At 39.3% G+C, this 14806-nt stretch overlaps 1 protein-coding gene and 1 long non-coding RNA gene across 3 annotated transcripts in view; one reads left to right on the top strand and one right to left on the bottom strand.

The window, feature by feature from the left end:
* The window catches only part of PREP (prolyl endopeptidase), a 103854-nt gene that overhangs the window by 70427 nt on the left and 18621 nt on the right, over window positions 1-14806 (top strand). Inside the window, exon 11 of the mRNA XM_065632606.1 lies at window positions 13556-13692. Within this exon, the coding sequence (XP_065488678.1) occupies window positions 13556-13692 (137 nt within the window). The remainder of the gene's footprint in view (window positions 1-13555; window positions 13693-14806) is intronic.
* Window positions 6389-12520, bottom strand: LOC135987546 (uncharacterized). 2 transcript variants are annotated; one of them, XR_010606021.1, is made up of 4 exons: window positions 12409-12520; window positions 9891-9988; window positions 8502-8610; window positions 6389-7646 (listed from the first exon to the last, which is right to left on the bottom strand). It is a non-coding gene; the product is annotated as an uncharacterized LOC135987546 (long non-coding RNA). The 2 variants fall into 2 exon arrangements; XR_010606022.1 differs by lacking the exon at window positions 9891-9988.

Here is a 14806-nt window from a genome sequence, read left to right as displayed (position 1 = left end):
TTACTATTTTAATTAACTCCCTTACAAGATAAGTAAGAATTTTATTTAATGATTCGCAGTGGGAATCTTCTTTCAGCTTTTCTTCTCGCTTTTGTATAAGCATATCAGTGTTGAATTTCTCAAAGGCAGTGAGTACTATTAGCTTCATTCTACAGGAGCAGAAACATTCAGAAGGGAATTTGTCCATGGTTGCACACTGGTGAGGTGTTGCACTGGGGATATGTTCTGATGGTTTGCTCTTCTAATGGCAGTGGTTTCCTACTCCTCTTTTTGCCAATCCTCAGAATTGAGTCTTCAGAAAACTTAATCAAGCCAGTTATTAAATTCTTACACAAGTAGCAGTTCATAGAACTTCAGCATTTAATAAAAAGACCCCTCTCCCAATATCTTTAATAGTATTAATAGCTTACAAACCTGGTTTTTCACCAGTATGTGTTTGTGTGTCTTGTATAAGGCAAATTGAACAGCAAATTCCATCAGTGGCAGAGGATCAAACACAGAGGATGCTTCCACAAAAAAAACTGTTCCAAAGCTTCTCTGTCTGCTCAGTCCTTGCTCAGACCAAGCACTCATAAAAGTCGAGAATTGCAGCACACTAGCGACTGCATAGTCCTCTACTGAAGGAAAGAAGTGGTAGCTACCACTTTTCTCTGTGCCTTTGTTGAGGCTAAATGTCAAACTCTGGCCTGCCAGCATTGTTCAGAATGAGAGCACTCCTCTGCAAGTGTGGGAATTTTTCTATCCATCTGCCCACCCATTACTTTGCCTCATGGAGCCTACCCAGGAGGCCATTAAATTTTGATGATAATGCCGCATTGAGGGCAGATTGTTCTGGGACCACAAATAGTGGTTTTATTCAAACAGCTGGCAGAAGATCATTAGATTATTGCAGTTGTCAGTCACCACTGGTGTGGTCCAGCGTTTGAGCCATTGATCTAGCAGGGAGATGCACTGAATTCCTTTACCAGGCCACCAAGACAACCGGACTGTTCCGCTCCTCTTTTTCAGTATTGCACTGGCAATGCCATGTAAATCTGTTGAGTAGTAATTAGGTTTCCAAAGAATTGGACTTAGATTTGGTAGAGTTACATACACAGGTAACCCTGTTTCCCCAAAAATAAGACCTACCCGGAAAATAAGCCATGGCATGATTTTTCAGGATTTTTGAATGTGCTCGAAATATAAGCCCTACTCCAAAAATGAGCTCTAGTTACAATTCATTTAAAAAGTCAATTTAAATAGTGTCCAGACAGCTATACATGTAAAAAATTAATAAGATTTGGAGCAAAAATTAATATAAGACCCTGTCTTATTTTCAGGGAAACAGGGTATATATGTATGTCTGACATGGGGTGGTTTTAAATTCAAGCAGATTTGCAGAACAATAGTAATTATAGTTTTTTACTTGTTAGCGAAGCCCATGCTGCTTGGGAATAAAATATTGTGCACTTTGTTCATGGTGTTCACACATCTGCAGGATATACATGGGCAGGTTTTTAAAAGATTTGAGGTTTGATTTTAACATTTACATTTTTAATATTTACAAATTTAAACCTTTTTCTGAAATTTAACTAGTACAAATTCTCAATGAAAGTGGTGGATTTTTTTAATGAATCTCTATTCTCACCAGTTGTTCCTGTAGATTTTCTGATATATGTGAACTCTCTGGATGGCCTTCGCATCTCCTGAACAATCATACTTTTGTGAAAGGTAGAAGTCAGGGAGAAGGGAGGCACTTGTCCTCTTTTAGTCCCTTTGTCTTCTCCACTTCTACTTTTGAAGCCTCTCTTCTTGAAAGCATATAAAACATGGGTAAAAACAATCTCAAAAGATCTTCTCATGCATCGCAGTCCAAGAGGCAGGATTGTGACTTTTCCTGCAAGAAGAAAGGAACAAGCTGTTTGTTACTGCCCAGCAGGGGATGTTGCAGTTGTGAACAGAAAAACCTCTGGCAGAGTTGCTGTGATAACAAAGGGACATAAGAACTGGGGAAGGGAAGAGCTGCAGTGCCTAAATGTGTTTGGAGGTTGTGACAAAGTGGTCAGGTACCCACATCCTTGAGCTGGCGATCATGGCTACAAAGGCTCGAGCATGCTGATCTGTCCTGGCCTCTGTGGCAGGTCAGTTCTGGTACCACCCATGACTGGGTTTTGTCTGCCTTGTGCTTAAAAGCTTTCAGTCTCCCTAGGTAATCTGTCCCAGTGTCTCACTGTATTTACTGTTAAAAGGCTTTTGCAGGAAGGCAGAGAGCAGGGTTTCCGCCACAAGGTCTCACCTAAATTCCCTTGCGGCAGTTAAAATGTATTGCTTTGTCCTTCACAGGCATGGAGGACAGGTAGTTCTCTTTCTAGTTACAGCAAACTTCTGCACATTTAGAGACACTCACCATGTGTCCCTGCATTTTTTTTTCTTTAGACTTAAAAAAAAGCCAACCCACACCCTGTTCAGTTTTTCTAGCACATTGTATTTTGTGGGCCTCCTTTTGGTCTTCTTTCTTTCCCCAGAATCTCTTTAGAGGGGCAGCATATGATGTGCCATGGTTTAAAGTGAACACAGAGCTCTAGCTGAGGCTTTGCAGAAGTTTAATACAGCAGAAAGCATTATTTCATATGTCTTGAGGGTGAGACTTTAGCTTATATCTCCCGATATAGAGTTGGCTTTTTTGCTAACAATTCATTGTTTGTTCAAGTTCAGTTTGGCATGTACTGTAAATCAAAGATACTTTTCTGTTTTGTTTTGGTTTGGGGTTTTTTTTGTCAGTTGTTCCTTATCCTGTATAGTATGTTGCATTTCTGGCATTACTGGATTGCATTTTGCATTTTCAGGTAGTTTCACCTTCTGTCTGTTTCTGCTTCCAAAATGCACTCCCTTGTCCCCTCTTTTCTGTAGTGTCTCAGTGTTTCTTGTTAGCAATTGAGCTTCCCCGCAGCCCCATATTCCATTTAAATACTTTACAGTGGATGCATCTCTTATTCTGAGTGGTGTCCCTGTAGGTTACCGGGGAACCTGGGGTGTTTCCAGAATAGAAATGGCTCTGGCAGAGCTGGGAGGTTTGTGTTTCAGAGCTGCAGGCCTCCAGGCACTCACAAGTTGGTAACTAGTTTATGCGGTCATTTATTAGGATCGGCATACTAACTGATAGAAGGAGGTTTAAGGTAGTACAACAGCCTGTAGAGAACAAAATAGAAGATTGTTACTCCTTTATTCACTTGTGTAATCACGGCACATGAGAGTCATAGTCATGGATCGCATTCACCAGTGTGCTGGATAGCACAAAAATGCAGGCCATCGCAGGGCCCTTACCAACCACGGCTTGAAAGCAGGACAGAGAAATAAAATGTATTTGAAAGATTAATAGTTATATCTGTGCATTAACTACATACAGGAGACAAAACAATATTAGAATTGGTAATATTTAAAGCTAATGAAAAATGCAGATAAACTTCTGATAGATACATGTATTTATCACCGCAGCCCAGTAAAATTCTACTTGCTGTCTTCACCCAGGGCCAAAACTGCTTGGTAGATTAGGATGATGTTGTTGTTAATTAACATTCATCACCATGGTGGAAAACAGATTAATAGAGTTGAAAGTAGAAAACAGCAATTTTGAATGTTGGTGAGATGTTACAGAGACTTGATTCAGACTTAGTGTAACTCAGTTGAACTTTCATAATCCAGGAGCCTCTGCAAAGTAAATGAGGCTGTTTGGCCACTGCTTGGAGCAGACTCTGCAATTTAAAGGAAAAAGGGGAAGCGAAAGATAGCGTATCTAGTAAACTAAAGCTATGACTCTTGCTTTCACTGTGAATGTGATTACCTTAGAAAAGGATGCTTATTAACAAAGATGATCATATAATAGTTATGAGCAGTTCCGTTTATACTGAGAAAATTTTTACTAAATAGAAATGAGGAGGTTTGGGAGAACCTCTCTTATCGGTGTTCTACAGCACAATCACACCTCTTAATAATATGTTGGTGTTGCTGGACACTTTCAATGGCTTTGTCTCCATTTATACTAAACAGAAAAAAATTATGCTAATAATGGGTAAGGCAGAGATAAAAACACTTCTTAGTCAATGGCTTTTTATCTAGACAGATTTGGTGGGTTGTTTTTTCTTAAATTGTCATTCACTGGTGAAGAGAGAGGACAAATTAAAAGCAAAGTGCTTCCATAAGTATACAGAGATGCAGTTGGGAACTTGTGTAAGTGAGACACGAGTGGGATCATTCAGGAGACTTCTCTCTTATCTTCCCTCAGTATAAGATCAGAAGTGGTAAAAAATTTAAAAATTACAAAATCTTCAAGCATTCTGAAAGAGTATTTTTTCCAAGGAAAAGGAAGAAAGGAAGGTAGCAGTTCACTGTCTACCTAGAAACAGTTCAGTCACTATGTGAGTTTTTTTCTGTGGGCTTTTGCCTGCTTATGATCCAGTACAAATTCATCAGTGTGCCATTTTATTAAGGGTAATCCAGTTTGCATCTTCATTTAGCAGTTGATTTGATTTTATCAACGCTGCCCAGAGGTACTGATAGAAAATCATCTTTGCTTAGTTTAATTATTTCTGCTCTGTCCTTGAGACATCTCCCAGGAAACTTACGGGACAAGCCTCCTAGAAATATCATTATTCATAGTAACTAGTTTTTCAACTGTGTAGATGCATGATATAAAGAAATAGGTTATTTCCTTTGTTCTGGCTTGCTATTCTCACAGACAGGGAAAAATCAATACATAAATTCTCCCTGACAGCTCTCTGAACTGCTTGCTTTTCAGCTGATTTGTCAATTATATTTGAAAGTAATAGTGCACAGTGATCACTGCTACTGGCTAAAAATAGACAAGATGCAGAAAAGCTTCAAAGCATAATGGTAGAATGCCTAAAATCAGGGAATCTTTTACAGTTAGAAACATCTCTGAGTTTTCCCTTCTACTTACTGGTGGTTTTTTAACTGTCAGCACTTACTGAAGCTGGCTTGCCATCATTAGACATGTGATTTGTTGATTTATTAGTAGTTGATTAGTAGTAGGAGTTGAATTCCTTATGACTGATCTAAGTTTGTTGAATTTTGCTGTCTGGTTCACATTTTGTCCAAGAGAGAAAAGATTGCTGCAAGTTGTCCTTAGTCTTATGGCTTTAAGAAAAAAAAAAAAAAGGCATTACTCTTTTGTTGTTTATTTTTCTCCTCCTTATTCCAACGGTATTACAGGGATGCATCAGCGCACTTCTTGGTGTTCCTGTTATGAAGTACCTCAAAGTCTTGGTTATGACATCTGCCTGGAAATTACGCTGTCAAGTGAAATTTTTGCTGGGTTGCTTTACATTCATTTTGGTTTAATTTTTTCCCTAAGTATTGTTCTCTTTTACTTCCTGCTACTCGCTGGGTGGTTTCTCTTCGTTGTACAATGAGAACTGCAAATCTGAAAACAATAGATGAGCCTGAAGTACTGTCTCCAGAGCAAAGACGTGGTCACCAAGACACAACCGTTGAATCAATAGCATCTGATTCTTACAATTATTTTCTTCTGCACAAGCACCCCAAGTATTTTCTAGGACTTTAGTTTATTCTTGACCATTTTCAAGGGATTTTTTTTTCTGCTGCTGCAATTTCAGGGTTTTTTTAATCACGCAGAGGCACGAATTCCAGCTTAATATATTTGTAACTATAATTTGAGTGAGAAACTGCACATGGAAGTGCTTCACAGTACTTTCAAGTGACCTATTTATTTCAGTAAGTTCTTCAGAATAAATATGCACAGGATAAGTGATCTGACTTTTAAAAATACATTGTCCAGTGTAGATGATCTCTGTTTCTTTTCAAACCAAAAAGTGGGAATGAAGAGTATCAGCCATTTTTTTCAATATCGTACTAGCCACATGCAGAATTTTTGTAGGTTTTTAGTGATGTATAGTGCCTCTGGTTTTGGATAGGCAACATTATATGATTCTCTAAGGAAGAGAGAGCAGAGTGCTCTGAAATTGTCTAGCTATTGAAAGTTATAAATAAAGTTTCTTGGCAATGTGAAGTGGAATATGTGGGTCCTCTTGGGGCTTTGACACAGGACAGGCACTTGACATCACCAGTGTCAAGATTGAATTTGTTCCGTGCAAGAATTTTTGGATACTGGTTTACAGGTGAAATTTGAGCACTCTGAACAGTGTCAATGCCCCTGCCTGAGGGAGAAGAAACAGCAGGGGTTGTGTCATCTCTTTGAAGCTCCTGAAAGCTCAACAGCAGGGCTATGTTGAGATAACCAAGCAAGTTTGGAACAAAACGGAGTCAGAAACAGAAAAGCTGAATTAGCCCATTACTGTTTGAGTGAATGCTCTTTCTCAGCATGTCAAATTAGATCTGTGCACCTACCACAGCATAAAAGCCTAAATAAGAATAGTTATTGTGGAATGGTTTTCATAAAGTAAGTTCTCCCCCTTGCTTACCCCATGTTAAGGTACCTCTACATTTTAATTTTTATAGTACTTCTCATTACAACTTGTACTGTTTTCCAGCATGGTGAAGATGAGTGGTGTTTACTTTCTAATGGCTACACACTATTCTAGTGAGTTGTCTCCTGTCAGAGCAGTTTTCTCAGTGAAGTAAAGCTTAATTTAATGAAAGAAATTGCACTAGCCAGCAGCTGTTACTTACATTTTTATTTATAAGTGTGCCACTTCCATTGAGACAGCCATTTGCTTATCTCATACTACTTCATAGTAATATGTTTCTTGAACGTGTAAAAACAGAGGTAATTCAAGAACGAGACTGTGACTTACAAAAGCCCTTGGGACATTTTTCCGTTTAATATGACTGCAATGTATATTTAACTCAAACAGTAGATGTTATCTGTCCAATATCTGTCTCTACACTGTACACTAAGTTTTCTTTAAGGCACGTTGATCAAAGAAAAGGACTAACTGTATGTGGCAGATGCTAATTATTCTGCTGCAGGAAGCTCTGAGATCACCCTGAAAGGGGCTGAGGATAAACATTTAGAGAAGAGACAAATAAGTCTTTCAGGTTGCAAAAGGGGAATGGAGGGGTCTCAGTGGATCCCATTTACTACTAAGGCTTTATGTGAGGGGAATGGTGCCTTTTCACGCATCTAGAGAAGTGTGATTTAAAAGCAATTTCTGCCATGCCGGTCCTGCAGGATTTCAGAACTTTCAGCTTTATTTTTCTCCTGCCTTCCCCTCCCTCCTCCCACCACCCTGTGAGATACCTCCCTGCAGTCATTTGCAGATGGGCAGCTGAACTTGCTAAGGAGGCATTTCTTTGAAATGACCATCTTCTGGCACTTTGTCTCTGTCAGCATGAGGCTGCTTTTCGTCCCCGTGGGTGGGTGGCAAAACAATTTCTTTGAAGAGGTTTCTTGATTATTTTGGTAGTGCTTCTGAAAATGTCTTTAGTGGGTTTTCTTCTTCCTGGGTTTTACCTGTGTGAATTTTTACTGTCCTGAGTTACCTTGGCCCCTCTCCATTTCTGTATTAAGTAAGCTTTGCAACTCATGCAAAATTGCTTTGAAGCTAATTTAAGAAGCTTAAAAAAGATTGATGAGGATTCCCCTCTGAAGAAAGGGCACCTTGGAATTCGGTGGGTTTGCTACGTATTTGTAGTAGTTCTCTATTACTTCTTCTGACTTCTGGCGAACCCTGTGTATAGGAATACAAAAACTGGTGGTTAGTAAGAGCTGCTCTTACAGGTGGCCATTGGCTGGCTGCCAGAGTTGTCCGTGGGGCCACTGGTGGCCTTGTACTTGGGTCCATGCCACTGCTGCAACAGATAAGGCATTTTGCTTGTGATGTGCGATATCATCTTTAGCCCCAGACTAGTATCAGGTTTTATGTAAGGTCAGAGGCAATGAGGGATTGAATGGGCTATGGGGAGATGGTGTGCGAGGCAACGCATGATTCTCTTTGAATCAATGAGATCTCTGCCCTGACATCTCACGGAGAGGATTTCTCCCTGCCAGCCAATGCTGAAGTGTTCAGACTTGTTGGTGTGAAGGCAGGGGCTTTGTGACTTGCCTTCCTGAAGCCCTGAGTGGCAGCTCTTAGGACTTGTCAGTGGGGGTTGTTGCTGTATGGCTTTGTTCAGCCCCAGGTGGCACTATCTCTGAACCTAAATATAGGTTTGGACACTCTGAAGCCACCGTCTGTGCAAGAAAACTTTCTCCAGGGGCTGCTCCCTTAAGTTTACTCTTCCAGTCACCTTTCAAAGATAGTCGTGCGGGATTTTTAAACTGGTGAGTCTTTCACAAAGCATTTGTGATGTTTGGGAAAACATGAGTGACGTTATGTGATTTACTATGAATTCCTTATGCTTTTTTCCCCCAAATCTCAAAACACATATTGGTGTAAATGTGATGAAAAATCTTTGTCACACTAAATGAAGGAAATACTCTATATGAAACTGGATGCTTGAAACACAGTTCCAGGAAATAAAAAATGAAGTAATTATTCCCTTTGATTGGCTGCCTAACCCAGCCGTGCCCGCTTTGCTCCTACCTGCGTCTGCTGGGATGGAGCAGAATGTCGTCCTTCTCCAGCGCTGCCTGGAGCTGTGTGGTGGCCATGGGTGGAATCACAGCAGCTGTGTCAGGGCAGCTGCTCTTACCTAGAAGCAGAAAACAATTGCTGGATTTCACAAAACTGCTACGTCCTGTATTTGTTCCAAATGAAAAGGAATTATCTCAGTAAAACTAATCTAGAAGACATTAGAACAAAACTCATTTTAAAGGCATTGTCTTGGTGTTATTAAACCTAAATTATTGAACGCACATTTTAATAAGGAATATTCCAGCATGATTCATGTGCCTTTTTAGTTGCTCTTTGTAAAATTCTTTGGCATTCTGCACAATGGATGTCAATGTAATGACAAATGTAACTTTTACCTGGTTTTGATCATGCACAGAAAGACATGGAAAGAATTGATATCTCTGGTATGTAGTACCTAATCTTGAAAGAGAGGTTGAGAGAGACATTTTTAGAATCACTAGTGGCTTTCTAAGAATAATTAGCCTACTGTGACTTAGGACATGTTTTCAAGTCCCAAAAGTCAAAGTCGCCTTTCATATGTAAAATTCATGTATTATCTACAGGAAATAATTATTTTTGAAATGCCAAACTAATGACTTTTTAATTGGATTTTAATTCCCTTTGCCATAAATTAACAAGTCATAAAAATTATAAAAGGTTTCTAGACATTCAGATATTGTTCACAGCTTAAAATATATGCATTAGACCTGTTTGGATAAGATTATTTTTATTCTGAGTTTTGCAGCAGTATTTCAAAACCCATGTTGAATCAAAACCTGTGTTGAATCTTAGCTTTATAAGGTTCATTTTAAATCTGTACAAGTTTGGGGTGGGTTTTTGTTTAGAAGGATTTTTGGTTTTGTGAAAGTAAGATGATTTCAGGTGTGCGTGCACTTTTTTCCTCAAACAATTGTAATTCCATATGCCTCTCCATTATATAAACAGAAAACATTTCTAAAAGGGAAAAAATGTGAAACCGAATACTCATGAATTGCTGAGTTTTTTAATTTTTAAAAATAGAGATTTCTATTCAATTTCAGTAGTTTAGGTATTTTTAATTACGTGGCACAACGTGAGTATTCAGGCAGATTAGTTTTATTTCTTTATTTTTTGTGATGATTGTATCACTTTAATACTCAAAGATACTGATTTCATATTTACTCAAAAGTGTGTAGTGGATGATTGCCAAAATTATTTTTATTTCTGTGTGTAAGTCTCGATGTCTGGCTATGTTACCTCTGTAGACAAATGAAAGAAAAACTTTGTCTTCAACTTCTCTCATTCAAATCCTCTTAGCTTTTCAAAAGCTAAAATACTTAGTTTTGCCTACTGGTGACTTGAGATGGGGAGGATACTTACTGTGGTTAAACTTGGAGTCTTTCTGCGTTTAGGTTTGAGTCTACAATGCTGGCTGATTGTTCCCCTCCTCCTTGGTGAAGATTCACCTGACATAAATACTGCACATTTAAAGCGAATAACAATTAGGAGGACAAAGACTTCCCCAGGAGTGAATGTACAGACCTTTTTGATCCTACTTAACTACTAAGTAAATTTACAAATCCTGTCACACGGCTATTAACTGTAGTTACTTGTAAAATTTACCCTGTAAGCTATCTTGGAAGTAAACTATGTGAAAATGCAGCATAAATTGCTTTCAAGTGCTAAGTTAAAAAAACAAAAACCACAAAAACAACAACAAAAAAACCCCACACCACTCTGTAAAAATATATGTATGCACTAGAAGAAAATGACTGAGATAGTTGTTCGTATGGTTTATACAGCTTAATCTTCAGTTATTTTATAGTAATGAGTAGTTGTGTGAACAGCGTTGTATCTTCCCTGAGTCATAATTAGAAGAATAGGGGCTATAAATTTATGCCTCAGGTTCTGGCATCTGAATTGAAAGTGGTTCTGTCTGGCACTGAGACCCCTCTGCTGTGTGACAGGGACATTAGTGTGAGCCAAAGTCAGCTATAGCTGAATTTGGGGCAACTGTACTGTTCCAGCGTATGCTTCTGGAATAGAGTGGGGGATTGCATGTGGCAGGAGTGCGCTGTCAACCACACAGCATCACTGGTGCATTCCTAGAGGCTGAAAATATTTATTTTTAGCATGTCCCTCCTTGAATGGTGAGTTTCAGCATTTGTAATGGTATGTCTGAAGCACTGTTCTCCATCCTTTTCCCTGCAAAATCACTTTGCTGATTTGGCCTTTTCTTATATGTGCTAGTGACATGAGTTTTTATTTGAAAATATATGAGCAATGAGTACTATAATGTGACCAGTACAAGTGGATCACTCCTACATGTGATAAAGCAGAAAACGGTTGTACCCTTTTATGAGTATTTACGCCTGTAAAAGCTGACAGCTTCTAAAATTAGGCATTAAATACCATCTTGGGAAATTCTTCTTTTTAGGGCTTGCCCTTTCCAGTTCACCTTAATCTTTGAGATAGAGGCACGTCCCTTTATTGGTTACATGAATAAACCATTGGACTTGCTTCAGAGATAACACCTAATTTAAAGGTGAGATTGAATCAGTTGTTGAAAATAGTTTTTTTGGAGAAGCTTAAATAGCTTCTCATATCTCAGTGTCTGACTGAATTGATTTCCACCTCCCTTCTGTTTGTTCATCTTGGAGGGAGAAGTAATCATTATTTTAGCAAAGATAGGAGTGGAAACTCTTAAATCGCACATGTCACCTTGACATGCATCTCTCTTTTTTTTGTTGAATTTTCATTTAATGGTACGTTGTTTAATCTTAACTGATGATGATGAAAGTCCTACTGAAGTCAGTTTTCTTTTTTTTAAAAAAAAAAAAAAAAGAAAAAAAAAGGCCCTTGTTCAGAAAGAGGCAGTAAATTTAGTGGCATCCTGTAATCGTCAGGAAAGGACTGGCCCACAGCACTGAGTTGCTGGACACACAGGAGGGCCGAGCTTCGCATGAATTGCCAGCAACAACTGGAGTTGACCGATGGCATTTTAGAGAGCAGTCTCCTTGGAACTCTTCATCACCAGTCTCAGCAGTTCTCCTGCCCATCAGATACTTTATTTGTTTATAGTGTTCAGCTAAATACTTAAACTGAAAATCTTTTGTATTCTACTACAATGAGTTCTGGTGAGCACTTGGTCAGTAGGGATACATTTGTGGCAGTAGTTGGAAACAGTGTAAAAATGCCTTCAGGGTTTTGGTCTGAATTTTTCTGTCTGCTGGGAACTGTGAAATACTGAATTTTATCTGGAATATGTTTACAGGTTTTGATGAAGCCTTTGGAGGTAGATGTGGTTTCTTTTGAAATTTCTCACATTTCCTTAGCAATGATTAAAAAAAAATTAAATGTGATTATTTTGTTTTCAACATGCCATGTGGATTTACATGTTTCACATTACAGGCAATGCTCAGAATAAATGTGTTGCATGGGTTCATATTACAGTTGGGGTTCATGTGTTATAGAAATAGATCCTCTTGATCATGTGCTTTATAAAGCATGGTAGGTCTATTTCCTTTAAAAGCACAGAGGTTGTAAAAATGCAACAAAGTTACGAGAATGTCGTTCTTCGTTTACTTCTTCTTTGTTCTAATTAGACCAGAAGCTGCAAATACTGATGCTAAAACCAAAGCAATGAAAAGGAGTCAACTATTAATAGAATTTTTCAACAAGCAGTAAACTGCATTCGCACCCACGTGTTTTGCTAGACTGGCAAAATAAGACACGCTGGATCCTGAATTAGAGCATGCAGGCAAATACATGCATCAAAACAACAGATATGGGAACTGTGTTAGTCAATTGCAGTCTATGTTTGTGTGTGTGGAATTTAGCTTTTAAGTTCACACAGTGCTGTGACAGTAATAGAAAGACATATGTGTTTCGTGGGTACCTGGTGTTTTGGGGGCCGGTGTCCTGAAAGCCAGCGAGTGGTTCCCTCGTCTTGCTGGGCGGGTTTGGGGGTTCTGCAGCGTTAGGGCTCCTGGTTCCAGTTGGTAGGTAATGCCTGAAAATGCACCAAGTGCTATGAAAGTTTCTGTCAGGGCTTATGTTACCACTCTGATGAGGTGAAGTCATCGTTGAGACAACCTGGCCGGTGCTTAGTCCGCTGTTGCTGGGTAGAGATTTGCTTTGGTGAATCCGTGCCGCATGTAGAGGTGTTGAGTAGTCAGCTTTTTGCTGTTTTCACATGATTTAGTAAGAAATGGTGTCTTCAGCCATTCAAACTTTACTCTTTAGGCTTGAATCTGATGTGTGGTGTCACTCCATTGAGAAATATTATTAATGCCAATACATTAATACTAAAACCAAAATACTGTGACTTATTTAAATATCTTTGGCCTTCTGCTTGTGGTTATGTTTTCACAAGCAAAGACTGCTGCATCAACCAATACAAAGGGATTCTCTGTGATTTCAGCAGTACAAGACCAGATCTTCAGAGTTTTACATATGTATTCGGTAGTAACACAGCTCTCTGCTATCCAAAATGATGAATGTTTAGTGGGGTCTCACAAAGTCAGCACCCTACCATGAGTTTGTTTCTTCTCTGTGCACTGTTCTATAGTGTCTGAAATTTTGAATTTTTAAAAAGAGAAATTCTAAGAAATTATAACTTTAGATTGGAAATCTGGATTTAGTTCTGTTCATTCTTCTTGCCAGGTCAGTCTTTGCTGCTTTCATATATGATGGACCTTGCAGTTCTTGCATTTTCACACCACCAGTCTTCCCTTGCAGAGAACGGCATTGTTTTTGTAGCATCTCCTTAAACCGCTTGTATGTAGAATTGATAAATAGGATACATTAAAATGATATTGTCATACCCTTTGTATCGTCTCGTTTTGATACATTTTCCAGAACTCATAAGTAACCAAGCGGGTGATGGCCATGACTGAGCCTGACCCCGTGCAATTCGTGCAGACTGCCCGGGAAGTTTTACCCGTTGGACACCATGGAAGTGATCGCCTCAGATTCTTGTTAACAGCAGTTGTGGAGAGTCAGAACAATAACAGTATTTCAGATTTCTTTTTCTCTTGTCTTAGGTTTTCTACCCTAGCAAAGATGGTACTAAGATCCCCATGTTTATTATTCATAAGAAAGGAATTAAACTGGACGGTTCTCATCCTGCCTTTTTGTATGGATATGGAGGCTTCAACATATCAATTACGCCGAGCTACAGGTAAGCAGGGTAATTTATACCTTCTTCTGAAATATCTGGTATTAACAGCTGTCCCAGACTGAGGGCAGGGTGGGCTGTGGATCTGACAGAGTAATGCATTTCAGGTCCCTGAAAAGCAAAATGAGGACTCCGCATCAGTGTCCAGGCATCATTTGCCTGCTTTGTTAGTTGTGAATTCAAGGGTTTTGCTCAGGGTCACAGAAGAAATCTTTGTTACAGCAGAGGAGTGCTGTGCTCTCCTGAGGTTTACAGCAGGCGCCCTGCCCTTTGCGTTACACCTTAACCTCTTCCTGCTTTGTCACCGACCTCAACAGAAAAACATATGGACATATCACATTAAACAAGTATTTGAGCCCTTTACTGAACTAATAACATAGGAAGTTTTCCTTTTTTCCAAGTTATACAACTACGTATGTCTAAATATTATAGAAAATCAAATATTTGTTTAAATCAATGTAATAATTAAAATTTAGCTGTATTTTCATATTTTGCTTTCATCTGGAATATTGTGTCCAGTTCTGGGCCCCTCAGTTCAAGAAGGATAGGGAACTGCTGGAGAGAGTCCAGCGCAGGGCCACAAAGATGATGAAGGGAGTGGAGCATCTCCCTTATGAGGAAAGGCTGAGGGAGCTGGGGCTCTTTAGCTTGGAGAAGAGGAGACTGAGGGGTGACCTCATCAATGTTTATAAATATATAAAGGGTGGGTGTCACGAGGATGGAGCCAGGCTCTTCTCGGTGACAACCAACAGTAAGACAAGGGGTAATGGGTTCAAGCTGGAACACAAGAGGTTCCACTTAAATTTGAGAAGAAACTTCTTCTCAGTGAGGGTGACGGAACACTGGAACAGGCTGCCCAGGGGGGTTGTGGATTCTCCTTCTCTGGAGACATTCAAAACCCGCCTGGACGCCTTCCTGTGTAACCTCACCTAGGTGTTCCTGCTCCGGCAGGGGGATTGGACTAGATGATCTTTCGAGGTCCCTTCCAATCCTTCACATTCTGTGATTCTGTGATTCTGCTTTTGGGAAGATTACACGAGAAGCAAAATCCTACTGTGTTTCCATATAATCAGTAAAGAGGAAAGACGATTCTTTCTTGAGATGCACATGATATAAG

The sequence above is a fragment of the Caloenas nicobarica genome, chromosome 3 (assembly GCF_036013445.1).
Source record: "Caloenas nicobarica isolate bCalNic1 chromosome 3, bCalNic1.hap1, whole genome shotgun sequence".
NCBI lineage: Eukaryota > Metazoa > Chordata > Aves > Columbiformes > Columbidae > Caloenas > Caloenas nicobarica.
Note: the sequence above shows the minus strand (reverse complement) of the source record. Positions and strands in the feature narration are given on the sequence as shown.